Source organism: Leptidea sinapis, chromosome 2, assembly GCF_905404315.1.
Source record: "Leptidea sinapis chromosome 2, ilLepSina1.1, whole genome shotgun sequence".
Taxonomy (NCBI): Eukaryota; Metazoa; Arthropoda; class Insecta; order Lepidoptera; family Pieridae; genus Leptidea; species Leptidea sinapis.
Window position 1 is genome coordinate 17,832,139 of NC_066266.1, and position 21,216 is coordinate 17,853,354.

The 21,216-nt window shown below is 41.0% G+C and overlaps 1 protein-coding gene across 1 annotated transcript; it reads left to right on the forward strand.

Annotated features, from left to right (window-relative positions):
- Nucleotides 1-955: 955 nt before the first annotated feature.
- On the forward strand, nt 956-18,124 carry LOC126973269 (endoribonuclease Dcr-1-like). The gene is made up of 7 exons (XM_050820484.1): nt 956-1,190; nt 2,308-2,486; nt 3,409-3,579; nt 3,748-3,886; nt 5,235-5,317; nt 17,183-17,421; nt 18,108-18,124. The coding sequence occupies exons 1-7, from the start codon at nt 1,080-1,082 to the stop codon at nt 18,122-18,124; spliced, it is 939 nt and encodes a 312-aa protein (XP_050676441.1). The 5' UTR covers nt 956-1,079.
- The last annotated feature ends 3,092 nt before the right edge of the window (nt 18,125-21,216 follow it).

The following is a 21,216-nucleotide window of genomic DNA, read 5'->3' on the forward strand; positions in this document are numbered from 1 at the left end:
TGTTCACTTTTATAATAAAGTTCCAGCCACTGTTCAGGAATTATCTATAAATAAATTTAAATGTTCTATTAAAAATGTCTCTGTCGTAAATCCTATTACTCCTCTGCTGAATATCTTAATGATCGGACAGCCTGGGACTAGATTGTGATTATTTTATAGCGATAGAAATGACTGTACAATATTGTATATTTTTATTGAAAAGAGCGCAAAAAAAAAGAATGCTGGGAGAGTTTCTTGCGCCGCTTCTTCTCTCTCAGAGCGCCATTTGTTTCCGAAGCGGTAGTAGTATCTATTAGTTATTAGAAAAGACATCAAAAAGAATCCTAAAGGAATCAATTTTGAGAAAATAAATGCCTTTTTATGCCTTTTATACCAGAATCATTGTTTGTAAGTACCTACTTTAATTGTTAAAACATTAATTACTCAAGTAAGTGACAATAGGTCTTAATGAGAAACTTATTTAAACCAAAAAGTATCTATAAAAGCGCGTACACCTTGCTTAAAGGCCGGCAATGCTCCTGTGATTCCTCTGGTGTTGCAAGAGAATTTGGGCTGCGGTGATCACTTAACACCAGGTGACCCGTACGATCGTTTGTGCTCCTTTTCCATAAAAAACAAGTAGCTGTTTAAGTATTTCTTAAACAACAATGAGTAAGGCGGTGAGTGCTTGTTTTTTAAGTTCAAAAAGTGATTTAAAATTAATTTTCAATAAAAATATCTTCGATAATTTATACGTCTATGTAGAGCCTCTCCTTCTAGAGAACCGATGAAAACAGGCCAGGTTTATTACTTAAGTGTGCGTGACAGGCTACGTCTTACATTCGCGATTTGTATATCACTTTGTGTTAGTGTGCGTGCATTAATCAAAATGAAGCTTAACTGTCCACCTCATGTTTTTTTCGATGTTTTCACAGCTGTTACAGTCTATCTAAACGTAAATGATATAAGAAAAATATTTGAATTTCATTTAATAATGTAAATTACTCTAATAAACACTGCTTTAACGAAATATTTAAAAAAAAATCTCAAAGGTGAATTGGGAGGAGAAAGCAAAGAAGGGTGAGAAAGAGAAGAGCGTGATGAAGATGGAGAACCCGCTTCTGAAGCAGGGGGAGATGTTCCAGTTCGACACGGAGAAGTACAAGGAGGCCGTGGTCACGCCGTGGTACAGGAACCAGGATCAGCCGCAGGTGATCTTGAAATATAATCGTTAATGTTAATTCCGCTAAGTTTCACAAAATCACTTCGAAACGTGTTTCGAGGAGTCCTCAGGAGCTGTTGACTCGCCGAACGCTGGAAAGATAGAGATAGTGATTTTCTAGAATGTATTAATTGTCTTAACTTGCAAAAGTGATTGAGGTGAAATTTTGCAATTTGGAACAATTCCATAACAATGCATTTTCATGATCAGCATAGCTTGCGATATAATAGCGTATTCAGGGTGTTTCCAGATAGATAGGTATCTTAAAAAAAGAACTATCCACTCTTAAGGTGCTTTTGACTGTATTCTTTGCAGCAAAAATATGGAATGACTTACCTCCTCCTCTAAAAAAACAAATGAGTGTCGAGTGCTTTAAAAAAAATACCGTTTTGCTGTACTAAAAAAGGAACTTGCTGCGGATAAATTGAACCACGTCCACTGGAAATACCTCTCTCTAAAAGGTTTTATCGTTGTACGGACTTAAACACACTCACACACACACTTACATACATTTGCAAGGGTAATCAGTTCACCTTTTTTTTAATATTACATACAATACATCCACTCCTACTCAACACCTTAGGGAGGAGGGGATGGCTGAAAAACAGCGCTGCAGGGAAACATAAATCCATGATTCCATGTCAGGTGAAGCTGAGCCTTTTCCTTTTGCCTTTTGTTTCATCGCGTATCCTAATTGTTATTCATTTTATATTTGTAATGTTTTGTATGGCAATAAAGAATTTATTATCATTATTATAAGGTGGTCAACGGTCAAGGGACGAGACGAGTAGCACCTGCAGCCCATCACAATGCAATACCGCTTAGGATCCTTGAAAAACCCGAAAGTTCTGAGCTAGAATTGCGCTCGTCACCTTGAGACATAAGATGTTAAGCATCATTTGCCCAGTAATTTCACTAGCTACGGCGCCTTTCAGACCGAAACACAATAATGCTTACACATTACTGATTCACGGCATCAAAAGGTTTTCTTGAGTGTGAATTCCACTACGATTTCTCGTGATACCCATAATCTAGCCGGATTCCTGTGCAAAAGAGCCTCCCATATAGCCACTTTATTATAATCCAACTTTCTGCGTTTCTTCCAGTTCTTCCTGGTGGCGGAGATATGCTGGAACCTGAGCCCGGACTCGGCGTTTCCCTCTGCGAACCACGAGACATTCCGGTCCTACTACAGGGCGAAGTACGGCGCCGAGCTGACGCAGACCAACCAGCCGTTACTGGACGTCGATCACACTAGCGCTAGACTGAACTTACTAACACCCAGGTGAGTTAAAGAATCTCTCGCGCCTCGCCTCCTCACGTGCGACACAAGCACATCTTACCTATAACTATGTATGTAGTGACAAACCTACCTTGACACTGACTCCAAAAATAACAGTAATCGGTAATTAGAATTAGAGTAATTAATTAGATTGAGTATTACCTCCTTTTTTGAAGTCGGTTAAAAAAACATCGCCGATCGAAAGAGACGTCCGTCTTTTTTTTTACGCACATTTCTCAGAAATTTCTCTAACTACGGCGCCCTTTAGACCGAAACAGTAATGATTACATATTACTGCTTCACGGCAGAAATATGCGCTGTTGGGTACCACACCTATAATCTAGCCGGCATCCTGTGCAAAGGAGCCTCCCACTGGTACTCCTACTTTTCAGCTTTATGGACATGTCGCTTTTTAGGATTTCATTGAGATCCCAAAACTTCTTCCACGTGATGTTGACCATCCTCTCTACTTCTTGTTCATTGTTTCATTTACTAAACTAAATTTGTTTTCCTACGTATATGTAGGTATCAACATCTAATATATTAAATTCTCACGTCGCGAAGTTTGTAGTTCTCTAACTAACTCTCTAACTCCTTCGAAACGGCTTGACCGATTATCATGAAATTTTGAGTGCATATTGGGTAGGTCTGAGAATCGGACAACATCTATTTTTCATCCCCCTAAATGTTAAGGGTGGTCAACGCCAAATTTTTTAAATTTTTTTTTGCATTTTTTTTTAATTTTTTTTGCATTTTTTTTTTAAATTTTCCTTGATTATAAGTCAGCATTAAAAATACATACAAATGTTCTCCCATCTACGATTAACAGTTACTTTTTTATCGCGATTTTAATATCGGCAATACAACGTTTGCTGGGTCAACTAGTAAATTAATAAATATAATGTCTATTGGCTTATTATTTCAGATACGTAAACCGCAAGGGCGTGGCCCTGCCAGTATCGTCTGAGCGCACACGTCGCGCCAAACGCGATCGTCTCGATCAGAAACAGATCATGGTGCCGGAGCTATGTCGTGTTCATCCCTTCGCCTCTCCGCTCTGGTTCGCCACCATGGCACTGCCTTGCGTGCTCTACAGGTAAGAAAGAAGAGAGAAAAGTGTTCATTTGTGACGCTCAGTACACAATATTTTACTTAGGCTCTTCCGCCTCTCGTTACGTAGTATTTTTTTTGGTACCATTTTCGTATGTTCCTGGAAGGAAGCTCATTCCACTAAATTAGTCAACTGAATCAGTGAAATGTCCAGGATAAACGCCCTGCTGATCGCTGACGAGATCCGTCGCGCGGTGGCTGTCGAGGTCGGACTTGGTATCCCTCGGATTGATGACTCCACCTGCCCAGGGTTCGCGTGGCCGCCGCTCGACTTCGGATGGAGCCTGGCTGAGGTGATGTCACGAAATGACCCTTATTAATTATACACTTAAAATTTTTTTTTCATAATGAATCTAGCGCTACTTGGTAAAGGGTTGAGCTAATGAGAAGAAGTAGCATGAAACTAAATGTAAATCAAGATTTACATGTCAGTTACAATATAATATGACAAATGATGTCTCAAATTATCCTATTTTTTGTATTAAAACAAACTTGAACACACTGAAGATATAAACCTGGCCTATTGTCATCGGTTGCCTGGCAGCAAGAAGAGGCTCTGTCTAGACGTAAAAATCATCTAAGTTATTATTATTATAAGTATATTTAACGAGACGAGCAGGACGTTCAGCTGATGGTAATTGATACGCCCTGCCCATTACAATGCAGTGCCGTTCAGGATTCTTGAAAAATCTCAAAAATTTTGAGCGGCAATACAATTGCGCTCGTCACCTTGAGAAATAAGATGTTAAGTCTCATTTGCCCAGTAATTTCACTAGCTATGGCACCCTTTAGACCGAAATACAGTAATGTTTACACATATGTGCGAAGGGAACGATAGCTGGTCCATGCGTCGACTCGTTACAGTTAATAAATCGTTGTGTTTGTTAGATTCAATTACTAACTGTGACAGTAATCACGACCATCATGTTCACAAAGCATCCTTACACAAACAATGAATTCAAGCTGTAAAGGTTGATGCATCCAATATACGATAATTTATATTTATACAGTTAATTATTTTATTAATTTTTATGAAATAATTTATATTATTTAAGCACGACTCATATATTGAACAGCACCTTACAAACTAATTTGTTATGTATATTACAGCCATTGTAAAATACTCTATTTGATTGAAATGAGTGGCCGTTGAGTGTCTTCCATGTGTAGATTCAGTAATTTAAAATAAATATTTATAGTGAAGATTGGCTTAGTTTAAGCCTAATTGAATTTGAAAGATTATTTGATTTTGACTTTCAAACTGAAACATTTCAACCGGAATAATTACTTATCCAATATCTAGTATAACCTGTATAGCCGAGTGGTTAGCGATCCTACCTACTAAGCTAGGGATCCCGGGTTCGAATCCCCGTAGGTGCAAGCATTTATATGATGAATATGGATGTTTGTTTCCGTATGTTTATATGTATTTATGTATGTTTATATGAATTTATGTATGTTTAAGTAAGTATATAATATTAAATGTATCATTGTCTTGTAACCCACAACACAGGCTATATATGCTTAACTTGTGGCAAGATAATTTGTGTAAAAAGTGTGTTAATATTATATTATTAATATCAGTACCAAAGGTACAATCCAAAGGCAATTATTTCTCACCTATATATTTTTATATTACAGGTTTTGAGCGCAGACTTAGAAAAACACGACAAAAAGAAAGAGATAGAAGACAGTAAGAGCGAAGAAGTAGAAAATGAGAAAGGGTAAGAGATGTTCACTATATATCATATAATAGCGAATTCCATTGTTTAACTGATAACATCAAAAAATATAGTTATAAAACCTATCTGCAGAGAGATATTCTTAATAAATAAAAGTAGACTAAGTCTCCAACTAATATTTTTATTGAGCTCTGTGTCTTGGCCATGGTTAAAAATATTGATTGAAAAGGATAACATTAAACACTGACAAACAACATTTACATTAAACAAAATAGCGTGGAGCACTGGCACAAATGAGTAATAGTCTATACACTACACGGTCAGCTGCTTCGAACTATAAGCGCCGCCCGACCGTCACGCGACATGCAACACACAGACGAAAAACTTTGAGACGAAGTAATAAAAGTTTCACTTTAAAAATAAATAAAAATGCCTATATACCTCTGAAATTTTCATTTGTTGATTTAAAACGTCATGGTTGTTATAAAATTTTGTTAATTTAAAAGGGTTCTGAAAGACGACACATCATAGATATGCTGTTATTTGGACAGTTTTTCATTTGTATTGATAGATATTCAGTTTGATATAAGTGTTCATTTGTATACTATTTCAGATGTACAGGGGAACAAGAAACGTGTGAGAAGCAGAAAGAGGCGAGAGAAAAAACTCTAAATGAAATACTGCAGGAGAAAGAAGAAGCCGAGAGTGTAAGTGTTTATTATGAAACAGCGGCACAAACGTGCGTACCGGGGCCCTATTCAAATTCAAATGTTTCTATTCAAAATAGGATTTAAAATCACTTATTGAAACTCAAAAACTACCACTCTATCCAAAAATATTCACATACCTGAGAAGAATTCGTTACAATATATTGTAGGGTGTGGGTCCTCCCTCACACGCGGTATCAATAAGGAATCAAACGGTTTTGTTCTTCTAATACTATTAAAAGGCATTTATTTTCTCAAAATTGATTCCTTTAGAATTCTTTTTGATGTCATTTCTGATAACTACTAGATACCACTACCGCTTCGGAAACAAATGGCGCTCTGAGAGAGAAGGAGCGGGGCAAGAAACTCTCCCAGCATTTTTTTTGCGCTCTTTTCAATAAAAATATACAATATTGTACAGTAATTTCTATTGATATAAAATAATCACAATCTAGTCCCAGGCTGTCCGATCATTTAGATATTCAGCAGTGGGGTAATAGGATTTACGACAGAGACATTTTTTAATAAAACATTTAAATTTATTTATAGATAATGCCTGAACAGTGGCTGGGACTTTATTATACAAGTGTATACATTTACCCTTAAAGCTATTATGTATCTTATGAAGCTTACTAGAATATGCTAATATGAAACATACTAATTAAAAATATTAAATATTAGACTAAAGGCTGACCGTTTTCACTTCTCATCATTTCTATTCTGCCTCGTTCTTCAATTACTAATCGATTACGATTTTCGACATACAAGCCTGCATTGGAGAATGTATTAGTACTAATGTACAAAAATATAACATGATTTTTATTATGTAGATTTTTCACTTTAAAAATCATTTATGAAAACGGTATTCTATATCCGCAGGGTTTCGAGATTGGCACGTGGAGTAACGAGATGGCTTCTTCAATACCGCCGCCGGAAGAATACGATGAGTACTTGGAGCCACTGCCTCCCAACCTGACCTTCTGCACGGCAGCTGCCGCGGGTAAGACCCTCCACTCACAGACTGCCACATATCACACACGCAAGTACAGACATAAGCTCATTGTCGCTCAGGGGACATTGGAGAATTCTATATCAGTGGGATGCCGGCTAGATTATGGATACCGCAACGGCGCCTAGTTTTGCCGTGAAGCAATGTGTAAGTATTACTGTGTTTAGGTCTGAAGGGTGCCGTAGCTAGTGAAATTACTAGGCAAATGACATCTTATGTCTCAAAGTGATGAGCGCAACTGTAGTGCCACTCAGAATTTTTTGGGTTTTTTTGCAGAATCCTGAGCGGCATTGCACCGTAATGGGCAGGGCGTATCAATTACTATCAACTAAACGCCCTGCTCATCTCGTCAAAAAAGTCAGCACTGGGGCGTGCGTCCGTACATTTAGGTTGCACAAAAGATTTACAGATTTAAATACTACAACACTCAATATTAATAATAATAAATTGGCAGTTGTAGAGACTGCCGTTAGAAGTGAATACTTACAACTATTAGTATTTAAATTTTAAATTATAATATTAACTATAATGTTTTTTTGGAAGGAGCCGTCTTCCCTAACAAAGATTCTGCGAACTTAAGAGGGAAGTCCTTCAAATTCTTTGTACTAAAATGCAAAATAAATTATTTTTTGATAAATTAGTTGTGTGAGGTTTGTGTTTGTTATTAATAAAGTTTTCATTCATTCATTCAAATTACATAATGCTTTAAAACAATTGTATTATTGATTTCAATGTATATTTAAAACTAATTTTCAATAATATATTAATCAAACAAAAACACTATTTCAACAATGCACATTATATACATATTGAAATATTCACTAAATCCGTTAAATTTCACTTATAAGATATACACAGCACTAATGTTACACAATACGTCAGCTGTATAGCTACAGATACACTGCTATAAGTATTTCTAAAAAGTTTCTAACAATATATATTATTATATTAAATTTTTTAATATTTATTTGTCATGTGCTCCAGTCATGAACATGTTGGTGACGCGACCCTACCTAAAAGTGCTAAAGAATTTTTCACTTCAACTACGTCCTTTCAGGATAGCGTCCACTTGTAACCCATATGACATGTTACAGGTGGCGCTAACTGGTCAGAGCCGGTCGTCAAACCGAAGGCTTACAACGCGGGCAGAGCTTTCTCGATGGCAGACAGCGACTGCTCATACATGTCTAGGTAACTATTTAAACAATTGTATTTTGGCTTCTTCAACATATTACAATGATAGTATATATTCTATTCACCGCCAAGGATTCAAGCCGATCGCATATGGCTTGATCGTGGATGACTTCCAGCCCATTTACGACCGTTCCCAATATTCAGTCTAGCTCTGGTTGTGGCCTACTTGAGATAAAAATCGTAACTATCGTTGACTTTTCTGTCCCAATAAACTTATCGACGCAATATAAGACGATAAGAATGACTTATCGGGTATATTGGTACAGCTTCAGATTATTGACAGCTAATTACTGACATAAAAAGGTAGTAATTTATCTCTGTTTGTAGATAGTATATTGGGAACGGCCGTTAAGCGGCAACTCGAAAACTTGTAGTACTAAGCAATAATAATATAACTATAGTATTTTTTTTATCCTTCTTATGCAAAGATTGCCAAAAATATTATAGTTATTACACAATAAATATTTTAATCTAAACTTTACTATTTTGGTGTATTATTATATATATGTATTTATTCAGCTTATTTGAACAAGAGAAATTCAAATTAAACTCTCGTACTTATTGTTGTATTGATAATATTGTTGCAGTGACTTCGACACGGATGACTCCGACCTAAACTCTGAAGGAAGCGACGAAGAGACAGATGGCTTCTGTAACAGCAAGAATACTAATGGTTAGTACATTATACAGGCTGTTTCATAAATCATGTGTTTTAACAGCAATACAGTTGGGCGGCGGCTATCGAAAGCAAGGACTGGCAGTTAGCGTGGACTTAGCAAAAGCCTTTGATGTTATATGGCACAATTCGCTTCTCTCAAAACTTCCATCTTATGGGCCTCCCGAGAGTTTATGCAAGTGGACCTCCAGCTTCCTCACTGGGCGCAACATACAGGTCGTTGTCGACGGTTATTGTTCGAACCCGAAGCCCGTGTACGTTGGAGTGCCCCAAGGGTGTGTGCTATCTCCTACACTGTTTCTTCTGTATATCAATATTATGTTGGACATCTCCAACATACATTGCTATGCAGACGACAGTACTGGTGATGCCGTATGCACGGGCCTTGCAGGTCTCTCTCGGGAAATCGTCGACCAGTGCCGGGAGAAACTTTTGTCTTCTATCAACTCTGCTTTTGAGAAGGGCGCGGAATAGGGTTAATTGAATCTTGTCTTATTTGCGCGTTTAGCACAAAACAAAAATGTGTTTTAACATAAAGAATACTAACTGTTAGTAAATTAAACAGGTTGCTTCAAAAATCACGTGTTTGTTAAAATAATGATTTTAACTTTTTTGTTTGAGTTTTTGGTTGAGTTCTCGTTGTAGGCTTTGTGATGTTTGCGTAAATGTTACTGCTTGTGGCGGTGATGTCGGGTGGGTGAACTGTTGGCTCAGTGGAAGAGCGCTCGAATGGAACCCGAGATGTCGCGTTTTCGAATCCCACATCGTTTATAGTTACAAATTTAATTTATATGATTTTGATTTGATTTTATTTAACAAACGATTGTTTGCTGCTGTCGAGAGAAGTTCTTCAATGACCCAAGACTATCAATGATGCAGCATCAAAAGCGTTTCTAAAAAACAATTACCATATTATCATTGCCACAATAGCTGGAAACTTGTGTATCACCGACAGCCCCTTTTGCATGGGAAGAAAAAAATGTAACTATTTTATAGAACAATGTTGACTTGTTAAAAACGTTTGTGTGGTAAAGGTTACTATAACATAAATGACTTTCTCATTGATACCATATATTGGGAATGAAGCGACCGCCCTCATACTATGAATGTCGTCCATCTCTTTCGCACATTTCGCCGGCGAAGTGTTTTGGTTTGCAATTATCATTTTTTTAAAAATTAAAACGCAGAGAGTTAGTTACATAATTTCGTTAATTTAAAGTAGCATATACCTGAAATACGACACTCCATCCTTTTAAAGCTGGAATATGCTGTTTTATGGACAGTTTTTCATTGAACACTTATTATTTATTATTATTATTATTTGAAGAGGGTGGCTATTTCCTGGTCCTAGAAGGTTCCTAGTAACACCGCGTCCAGAATTGGACTATTGTGTTCGCCACTCATACTAGAGCTCATCGTCAAGCCCTACCGCCTTTACGAACCGCAGTAGTTCCTTGACGCGAGTGTTGCAAACACTATCTGGAGGTACGAAGTAGTTGCCAAAGATTGTGTTACGCTTATGCATTAGTGGGCCGCAGTCGCAGAGTAGATGAATAGGTGTTTCATCATCCTCAAGGCAGAACCTGCAAGCCTTGTCGCTTCTGATGCCGACCACACTGAGGTGCTTGTTTAGGCGACAGTGCCCGGTTAGCATCCTAGTGAGTATGCATAGATTTTTCCTGTTCAATGATAGGGCTTCATTCGCATAGCTGCTGTTGAATGCCCTTATCAGTGCTTTAGAGTGGTTTAAACCTGAAGAGTTGTTCCAGCGTTTAAGTGCTTCTTGTTTACATTGGTTACTCAGGGTGTGTCGGATGGCGCTCTTTGGCAGTCCACAAATGGGTTCCGGACCATATCGGACTGCTTTAGCCCCAGCTCTTGCGAGCTCATCGGCCATTTCATTGCCTATGATTCCGGCGTGCCCTGGGACCCATCTGAGAATCACTCTGTTTTTCATGCCTAATGAATTCAGGCATTCGACGCAATTATTGACTAACTTAGACGACGTCAAGTCAGCGTCTAAAGCCAACAATGCTGCCTGACTATCAGAGTGAATGTATATGTTATGATTGAAGTAGCCTTTTTGGATATTGGTTTCCGCGCATTCCAGGATGGCGTACACCTCTGCTTGAAATATGGAGGTAAAGCTTCCCAGGTTTGTGCTGGATTTAAACCTGGGGCGTTCTCCATAGACCCCACAGCCGACTTCATTTTCCATTTTGGACCCATCGGTGAACCACATGAGGCTCCCGTCCTTCCACGTGACTTTGTTGTTCATCCAGTCGTCCCTGGAAGGTAGTTCCACGATATAGTGTTTAACAGAGATTAATTGTGGAATCATCTGATCAGGTAACATGCCTAATATGTGGTCTCGCATAACTGAGTCCTCTAAGGTCCTAAGCGTTTGCGACATCCAGTTACATGAACCCCCCTGGGCGATTGCCCTCAGCATGCTTGCCTTCGCCTCTTGCTGTATGAACAGTGGAAGAGGCGGTAGGTTTAGCATTGCTTCAATGGCCGCACCAGGAGAAGACGTCATGGCTCCGGTTACCAACATACAGGCAAGTCTCTGCAGGCTATTTAGTCTGTCTGCAGTTGTTTTCTGGTTGGCTTTGTTCCACCACACAATGGAGGCGTATGTGATTGTTGGTCTCACAATTGCTTTGAATAGCCATAGGAGGATCTTGGGGCGCATTCCCCAATGTCTCCCTACCAGACGTCGACATACACCCAAGGTTGTTTTAGCCTTTTTCACGGCTTTGTCGATGTGAGAATTCCATGTGAGTTTCTGGTCGAATGTGACTCCCAGATACTTAACCTCAGCTGAGAATTCCAAAGTAGAGCCGTTCAAGGTGGGAGACTTCAGTTTGTTAAGTCTCCGTTTCCTCGTGAATGGCACAATAACAGTCTTTCCTGCGTTGACTGACAGTTTGTTGGCTGTACACCACTGTGAGATGGTGTTTAGCGCCTTTTGCAGTATAGAGCTTAGTAAGCTTTGGCAGAAACCTCTGACGATAATAACTAGGTCGTCTGCGTACCCTAGTGCATCAATTCTGAGTTCTGCCAGCTTACTAAGTAGTTCGTCTACTGCTAGTGTCCATAGAAGTGGCGAAAGAACGCCACCTTGTGGGCAGCCTCGCGTAGTGTATAGCTCCAGTGATGTCCCATGGAGGGAGATTAGAGCTTTGCGATTTGAGAGCATTGACCTTACCCATTTGACAGTGGTGGAGTCTACATTTTTGTTAATTAGTCCCTTCACCAGCGTGTCTGTCGGGGTATTGTCAAAGGCGCCCTCAATGTCTAGGAACGCACAAAGTGCAATCTGTTTGTCTTGTAACGCCTTCTCGACTCTATCCACAAGTTGTAGAAGGGCCGTTTCTGTAGACCTGCCTCTACAGTAGGCGTGTTGAGAACTATGAATGGGCTTTAGGCTTAGAACATGCTCTCTTATGTGTCTGTCCAAGACTTTCTCAATAACCTTCAGGAGAAAGGAGGTTAGGCTAATGGGTCTGAAGGAGCTTGGCAGGGAGTAGTCCTTTCTGAATAGTACTTTAGCCCTAGTCCATTGCTCTGGAAGATAGCCCCAGGCAAAGCTTACCCGGTATATCTTGACTAGTAGCGGTACTAGGATATCCAGGCCTTTTTGAAGAAGCGCTGGAAAAATGTTGTCTAGACCGCTTGACTTGTAGGGTTTCAGAGTCTTGATGGCGCACCTTATATCCCGGGGTCTGATTATCTTTGCCGCTCTACGCCAGTCCTCGTCAAGAGGCCGTTGTGTAGGCGTTGCTACAGTTGGTTGATAGGTAGCCCCCGGAAAGTGGTGGGCCATCAGTACTCTTACGTTTTCTACGTCGTCGGCTGTAAAAGATCCATCTGGTCTCTTAAGCAGGCCGATTTGGCTAGGTTTGTCCTTGGCGAGCAGTTTGTGTACTCGGGATCCTTGGGGAATTTTTGTTATATCCTCGCAGAACCTCTTCCAAGATGCTCGTTTGGCCTTCCTAACTTCTCTGTTGTAATCTGTTAGGGCTTCTTTGTAAGGTTCCCATTCTTGGGTTTTTTTAGCCCTGTTAAACAGCCTTCTGGATTTCTGCCTTAGTTTGTTCAAGTTTGAATTCCACCAAGGCACTTTCCTGTTTGAGTCTTGTAAGGAGAGAGGGCAGCTAGCCTCGTAGGCGTCAGTGATGCCATCCGTGGTTATTTTCACTGCCAACTCTAGCTCATCCAGGGTTCTGATGCGCTTAGGGATATTCTCCAAATTACTCCTGAGTTTCTCTTTATAGACAGTCCAGTTTGTTTTCTTTGGATCCCTAAACGTATATAGTTGTTTTTCGAGGCAAGTCAAGATGTCGTATGCTATGTGACGGTGATCCGATAGCGAAATTTCATCACTGACTCGCCAGTTTGATATTCGCCTGGCAATGTTGTCGGTAGCGAAAGTGATATCTAGAACTTCCTGCCTGTTTGAGGTAACGAAGGTTGGCTTATTACCTCTGTTTAGTACCTGTAGGCCGTTAGTGTCTAAGAAATTAAGAAGTTGCTCACCTCTGTGGTTGACGTCGCTGCTTCCCCAAGTTGTGTGGTGCGCATTGACGTCGGCCCCGACAATCAGTTCGGCGTTGTTGCGTCGTGCATACTCGACCACTCTCGCCAATTCTGTTGTCGGGTCTCTTTCTTCATATGGAAGGTACGCCGAGCAAACGATCACTTTGGTGCCTTCCCAACCTTCGAAACAGAAATACGCCGCAACAAGGTCGTCGGTGCAGACCTCTGTAACAGGTAAGAAATTAGTGTTCTTGTTGAAGACTATACAAGCTCTGGGTTTTGATCCGCTGGTATTGTAGATTAACTTACCAGCGGTGTTCAGTCCCAGTATTTTGCCGGTATTGACCCACGGCTCTTGTAGTAGGGCAAAGAGGATTTCACCACTCGCAAGGCATTTCTCCATTACTGCAGTAGCAGCTTTGGCGTGGTGGAGGTTTGCCTGGAGTATCCTCGCCCTATTTCTGCGGAGCGTCATTGGATCCCACCGGAGGTGGAAGGCTTAGGTCGGTCTGTCTTCTGGTATGGGTGTTTCCGCCCGCGGCCAGAATTAGCCCGACTCTGATCCTTCCCTCCCCTGAGGGGACCTGAGACGTTCCTCGACATCGGCCCTTTGCCCCGGAACGTAGTTGTGGGGGCAGCCGGCCGTAGCGGGGTCTTTGAGATCCCGGATGTTCCCGGTCGCACAGGCCCGCTGGTCTGGGTGGGTTGCTGTCCACTCGCTGCTGCGGAACCCTCAGAGACGCCCTTGATCTTAAAATTGATCTTTCTAAAACCAAGGGCAGCTCTGCACTCGGACTCTTTCAGAGTCTCCGCGGAGGGATCGTCCAAGGAAAAAGTGACCACTTGGCCTCCCTTGTCCTCCCTCGCGTGGAGCACCTTCCAGTGTTCCGTGTTCAGTCCCGCATTTTGCGCTCGGATCAGCTTCAGTGCCTCTTCGACTGTGTCAGCCTCAGTATTCGGCAGAAAAGTCGTGGCTATGGAGGGTTTGGGCAGTTGTTCCTCCGACATGCATGAGAGCTCTGCCTCCGGCCACGGCTTCAGATCCTTGACTTTGTCCACAAGCCACTCTCGGCTGAAGTCATTTTCGCAAGTCACTAGAATCCAGCCAGGCTTGTGGGCAAAGCCCAAAAATGTCGGCCCGGTACCTTGTTCAGCCCCGGTGATCAAGGCAAGAAGTGCGCGGCGCACTTTCCGCATTTCGTCCTCGCTCATAGTATGGGTATGTCGAATGCCCACACGTGAGGACCCGGTTACCTCCTTGAAGCTAGGTCTTCCCGAGGTTGACTGAGTGTCATCTAGCCTGGGTAACTTCTTCGGCTGGGTTTTCGGAGAAATCTCCTCTGACCTGCCACGTTTTTCAGCTTTCGCTTCAGGTGGTGGAGGGTTGTGACCTGCTTTCTGTAGGTCATTCCAAGGCATTTTGGCTAACGCCTTGGCTTCCTCTACAGGCATGTCCGTTTGGAGAAGCTTTCTGAATCTTTTCCGGGCTGCACCGGACAGCTTCTTTGGCTTCGTCTTTATATTTCTCAGTTTCGAGTCTGTTTCCGTAGGCGTTGTGGTTTCCTTAACGGTTGCCAGCTCGCCTGGGATTAGTCTTTCGGCCTGAGGTAAGTTTTCGGTTCCCTTGGGGGCGTCTTGCCGCTCACCCTCGGGTTCCGAGATAGATAGGTTTGCACCTATGGTCGACAAAATAGAATTTAAAACGTTATTTTCCTCCACTTTGTTCCCACGAGAAGCTAGGGAAATAAAGGTCACGAACCAGCAGAGCCCCGCTTACTGGCCGAAGGGCATAAAATAACACTCCGAGGTGCCCAGGTATCGGAGGTACACCGTTAAAGTCTGAGCTCTCCCCCAGACACGCAGCCCTCGTCACGGTACGTCTCACAACTTGGCTTGGATTCCCTCCTCCTTTATCCGGGCTTGGGACCGGCACCATACCAACCCTTTGATATAGGGAAGGATATGGAGGCGGAGTTAAAAAAATTGAACACTTGGTCATTGCGTGGCGTTGTATTCAAAGCGCGGTCGAAACAAAAACTCTGTCCAATAAACGCGAAGGCAGAGTTTTGCTTCATACATTTTTGAGCGTGATTGTGAATGTAGTTGTTCAGCGTACGTCGATGATAATATTATAGTAAGTAGGCTAACTTTGAGTTTCTTATCAGTTCTTCCCCCCATGTCAAAGCCCCTTCACGAACTGATGTATCTTTATGACGTTTACCAAGTGCTATGGTTAATAAATATATTTCTGTTAATTGTTTCTCACGTAACCCTCCATACAAAATACATTAGTTACAAATCTCTGCATAATTTCTTGCACCAGCAATGGGCTTTAGAATCGAGTACAAGACAGCTCACGAGGCGGAGGCCGTGGATGTGGAGCGGAAGAGGCCGCTGGCACCCGCGCCGCAGTCCGACGCTGCTGATGATGCACTGGATCTGAAGGTTCAGCAGGAGATACTGCGGGAGGGGACTCCGCCTGAACAGGTATTCTTATTTTTATGAGAGGAGAACAAACGAGCGTACGGGTCACCTGGTGTTAAGTGATCACCGCCGCCCACATTCTCTAGCAACATCACTAGAGCGTTGCCGGCCTTTAAGGAACGTGAAGGTTTTTTTAAGGTACCTATGTAGAAGGGGTTGGTAATTTAAACGCACTTAAAATAGAAAAAATGTATTTTACTATTTCCGTAATATTAATAATTATCATAATAAATGACTCAATACAATTTGGGTAGCGTTAACCCTTACAATTCACAGTAATTAATGTTCTCTCGAACTGAGCGCTCTGGCACATATTGGGCACGACCGTCACAGTGATGATGCTACCAACTTACACGAATCAAGTTAACTAAAGAATTAAATACAATATTCTATTATAGTTATTTCTAAAATTATAGTTATAATTATATAAAACAATACTAACACAGTAAGTAGTTAAGTATATGTTATAATTAATTGGGATGTCTAATCTAATCAATCATATATCGTAAACTTAAGAATGTCAAAAATTTCAAATGTCTTATGACAGTTCATGACGTTGGTAGCGCTTGTAAACACATCAAGCTGACACCCATTTCGTATCGTCCCGGGATTGGATAACTAGGTTCGTAAAATTTCCTACATTATCTTCCCCGCTGATGTCTCAAGAGGAGCAGGCTTCAATACCAGTGGGAGTTCATGACCCGGGTACTACCTAACATTAAGGCTGAGATGTTCTCTCTTACAAGTTTTCTTGTGTATAAGCTAGTATATCGTATGTCTATGGATAACACTCGAAAATCACTCAGCTTTATCAAGTTATTTTAAAATTTTGTAGTTGCAATGTTCAATACTTTCAATTATTGGTGTATTTCAGTTATTTATTAACAGGTTCCGACTAGTTTCGGACCATTCGGAGGTCCTTCATCAGGGTGATCGTTATCGCGAACCCACTACACTCACCCTGATGAAGGACCTTAAAATAGTCTGAAACTAGTCGCACCCACACCGATAAATCGTGAGTAAATCCGTATTAATAATTTTATTAGTGTATTTCTTTTGTGATTACAGTGCATCGAGAAATACAGGAAGTCTGTGAAACAACACGAAAGAGATATTGAAAATGGTCACTTTATACCAAAAGACAGAGCAATACAGGACTTATTGCCACGCAACATTGGCGATAAAAGTGCGAGCAACAAAATAAGTAACAGAGAGAATAAAGTTGCTGCCGATCATGTTGAACATAGCATAGACAATGCTGACATTGAAAATGAAGGCTCAGTTGATGTAAATAGTGAAAGTTCTGATGAAAAATTCGATGTTAATACTACAAAACCATTTTATGAAAGTCAAATGAAAGAGAATGAAGAAGGAAAGAAAATTGAAAATAAAGCTCTTGCAGTTGATGATAAATTAACTAATGTAAATGTGAAATTAGAAGCAGGAGATAATAATGAGATTGGAGAGAGAACTGGTGAATCGACAGAAGAGAACATTACAGATTTCGAAGCTGATGAAGAATCGTCTAAAACAGGTTTAGATAAAATAGAAGAATTATTTCCGTATTTAGACGGAATAGAGATTCGAAATGGCCAAGTGACACTTGAAACAATTGAGAAGAACAAAAGGACAATACTTGCCGAATTGAAAAAGTCGCTGTCAGAAGAGGAAATTAAAAATTTAAACTGTTTTTCAATGAAAGATGTTGATATTGATTCGCCTGAATATGTGAATGAGAAAGTTGCTAATGTCGGCTTTGACGATAGGTCGAAATACGAGAAATTCACGGATGGGAAGGATTTTATTCCTTATTACGAGGACAGTAAAGGTCACAGCGGAAAGGAGTTTGATTTTGATTATCAGCCGAAATTGGAAGGACATACGGGACCAAGTCCCAGTGTTATTTTACAGGTGAGTAACGTTCTTAATTACTTGTAGTCTCTTCAAAACCCACATAAACTGTCGGCTAGATTATAGGCACCACAACGGCGCCTATTTCTGCCGTGAAGCAGTAATGTGTAAGCATTATTGTGTTTTGGTCTGAAGGGCGCCGCAGCAAGTGAAATTACTGGACAAATGAGACTTACTCTCATCCTCTCATTACTCATGTAGTCATTTCACTGGCTATGGTGCCAGGTGCTATGGATCCTGGTAATTTGAATTTGATGTTACTTTCAAAGTCCACTAACAGATGTTTTAAATCAAAGTGTTTGTTTCCAGGCCCTGACGATGTCTAATGCGAATGACGGCATAAATCTAGAGCGTTTGGAGACGATTGGCGACAGCTTCCTGAAGTTCGCGATCACTGCGTATCTGTACTGCGCCCATCCCGCCGTGCACGAGGGGAAACTGTCGCATATGCGGAGCAAGCAGGTGAGGCTGTGAGGGTCGTTTATTAATAAGATAGTGAGGCTTAAAACTTATCCCCCCTCTCCGCACAGGTGACCCCAACCCCCTGGTGGTATATAGAGGCGTATTAGACCAACCCCCATGACATGGTAATTCGTAGAGACGGTTGAGTCTCATCTCCATGACTTGGTGATACGTAGGGAGATTTATAGACTAATTCCCACACAACCTAGTGATACAAAGAGAGGTTTTAGACTAGCCCCCACGGCCGGTAGGGAGATTTTAGGCTAGTGGGAATTGTGCGGGAACACAATCTGGTGATACGTACAGAGGTCTTAGAGGTCGAGGATCTACGGGGAGAGTCCACTGTTCAAACCCTATCGTATCATCGTAAGGACACGTGAAGCTGATATTCTTTAAGTTTAAAGTTAGTATGCACAGGATGCCGGCTAGATTATGGGTACCACAACGGCGCCTATTTCTGCCGTGAAGCAGCAATGTGTAAGTATTACTGTATTTCGGTCTGAAGGGTGCCGTAGCTAGTGAAATTTCTGGGCAAATGAGACTTAACATCTTATATCTCAAGGTGACGAGCGCAGTTGTGGTGCCGCTCAGATTTTTTGGGGTTTTTCAAGAATCCTGAGCGGCACTGCATTGTAATGGGCAGGGCGTATGAATGACTATCAGCTGAACGTCCTGCTCGTGTCTCTAAAAAAAATAAGTTTGTTTTCTAATGCCAATGTAATATTGCAGGTGTCAAACTTGAATCTGTATCGGTTGGGCCGCAACAAGCGTCTGGGCGCCCGCATGATAGCGTCCAAGTTTGAGCCCCACGATAATTGGCTGCCGCCGTGTCACAAACCTCCGCATACACTATACCCCACGCAGGCGGTGAGATCCATCATCATTATCATTTGTTATGTTTTTAAAGTGATAACCCTCACTTCTTTTTTTTATGGAATAGGAGGACAAACGAGCGCACGGGTCACCTGGTGTTAAGTGATCACCGCCGCCCACAATCTCTTGCAACACCAGAGGAGTCACAGGAGCGTTGCCGGCCTTTAAGGAAGGAGTACGCGCTTTTTTGAAGGTACCCATGTCGTATCGAAGCTCATTCCACAGCTTTGTAGTACTTGGAAGAAAGCTCCGTGTTTCGACCGCGCTTTGAATACAAAGCCACGCAATGACAAAGTGTTTAGCGAAAAACTGTCCATTTAACAACATATCCAAATTTAAATACGATGGAGATTCGTAAATGCTCTTTAATTAAGAAAATTGTGTTACTAACTCCATGTTCTTGCTTCGTGTTCGCGTCCGTCTCACGCGTAGTGTTAATACTTCTAATGAGTGTATACAATAGATTTTGAACATAACTGCTACGTAATAAGGTGTTAATTTGAATGAATATTTTATATATATACAACGCCGCTCGAATCTTTTTTGACAACCTTTTAATTTTATGATGATTGGGTGTCTAGTTGTTTATTGCAATGTTAATAATCCAGTTTCCTCTAACTAGGAGGGCACACAAGAGAAACAGAGTACAGAACTACCGGTGGACAGTACGGGATGCTTCATACCGTACAACCTGATCACGCAGCACAGCATACCCGGTGAGTAGTTTTATGAAGTGACAGATGAACCGAGGCGATGTGACGGAATTGTTTTTGAAGTTATACTTCTTTAGGCGCGTTATGAAAAAATGATGAGAGTGAAATTTTAAGATTTAATGTAACAGGGTGAAGTTGGTTCCTAAAATTTTCTGACGTTTGCGACATTCATTTTTTTTGATACTTTATTATCTTCTTGGTATCTCTTTCATAAGGCCGGAGCCTGATACTTTATTATCTTCTTGGTCTCTCTTTCATAAGGCCGGGGCCTGATACTTTATTATCTTCTTGGTCTGTCTTTCATAAGGCCGGGGCCTGATACTTTATTATCTTCTTGGTCTCTCTTTCATAAGGCCGGGGCCTGATACTTTATTATCTTTTTGGTCTCTCTTACATAAGGCCGGGGCCTGATACTTTATCTTCTTGGTCTCTCTTTCATAAGGCCGGGGCCTAATACTTTATTATCTTCTTGGTCTCTCTTTCATAAGGCCGGGGCCTGATACTTAATTATCTTCTTGGTCTCTCTTTCATAAGGCCGGGGCCTGATACTTTATTATCTTCTTAGTCTCTCTTTTATAAGGCCGGGGCCTGATACTTTATTATCTTCTTGGTCTCTCTTTCATAAGGCCGGGGCCTGATACTTTATTATCTTCTTGGTCTCTCTTTCATAAGGCCGGGGCCTGATACTTTATTATCTTCTTGGTCTCTCTTACATAAGGCCGGGGCCTGATACTTTATTATCTTCTTGGTCTCTCTTTCATAAGGCCGGGGTCTGATACTTTATTATCTTCTTGGTCTCTCTTTCATAAGTCCGGGGCCTGATACTTAATTATCTTCTTGGTCTCTCTTTCATAAGGCCGGGGCCTGATACTTTATTATCTTCTTGGTCTCTTTTACATAAGGCCCGGCCTTATAAAACAAATGAAGGCGAAACAAAATAGAGAAACTAAAGGGAACAGAGTGTGTTTGTCGATTAATATTTGCTTCTTTTTGAATCTTTTAGACACGGCATACATATTATATTTTTTTAATGATAATAAGGGACGAGACGAGCAGAACGTTCAACTGATACTAATTGATACGCCCTGCCAATTACAAAGCAGTGCCGCTCAGAATTTTTGGAAAAACCAAAAAATCTGAGTGGCAATACAATTGCGCTCGTCACCTTGAGACATAACATGTCAGAGCGCAATTTGTCCATTAATTTCACTATCTACGTCGCCCTTCAGACCTTAACAATAATGCTTATACATTACTGCTTCATGGCAGAAATGGACGCCGTTATGGTACCCATAATCTAGCCGGCATCCTGTGCAAAGGAGCCTCCCACTGGTAAAATATTAATTATCGATATTGTTGATTGTAGACAA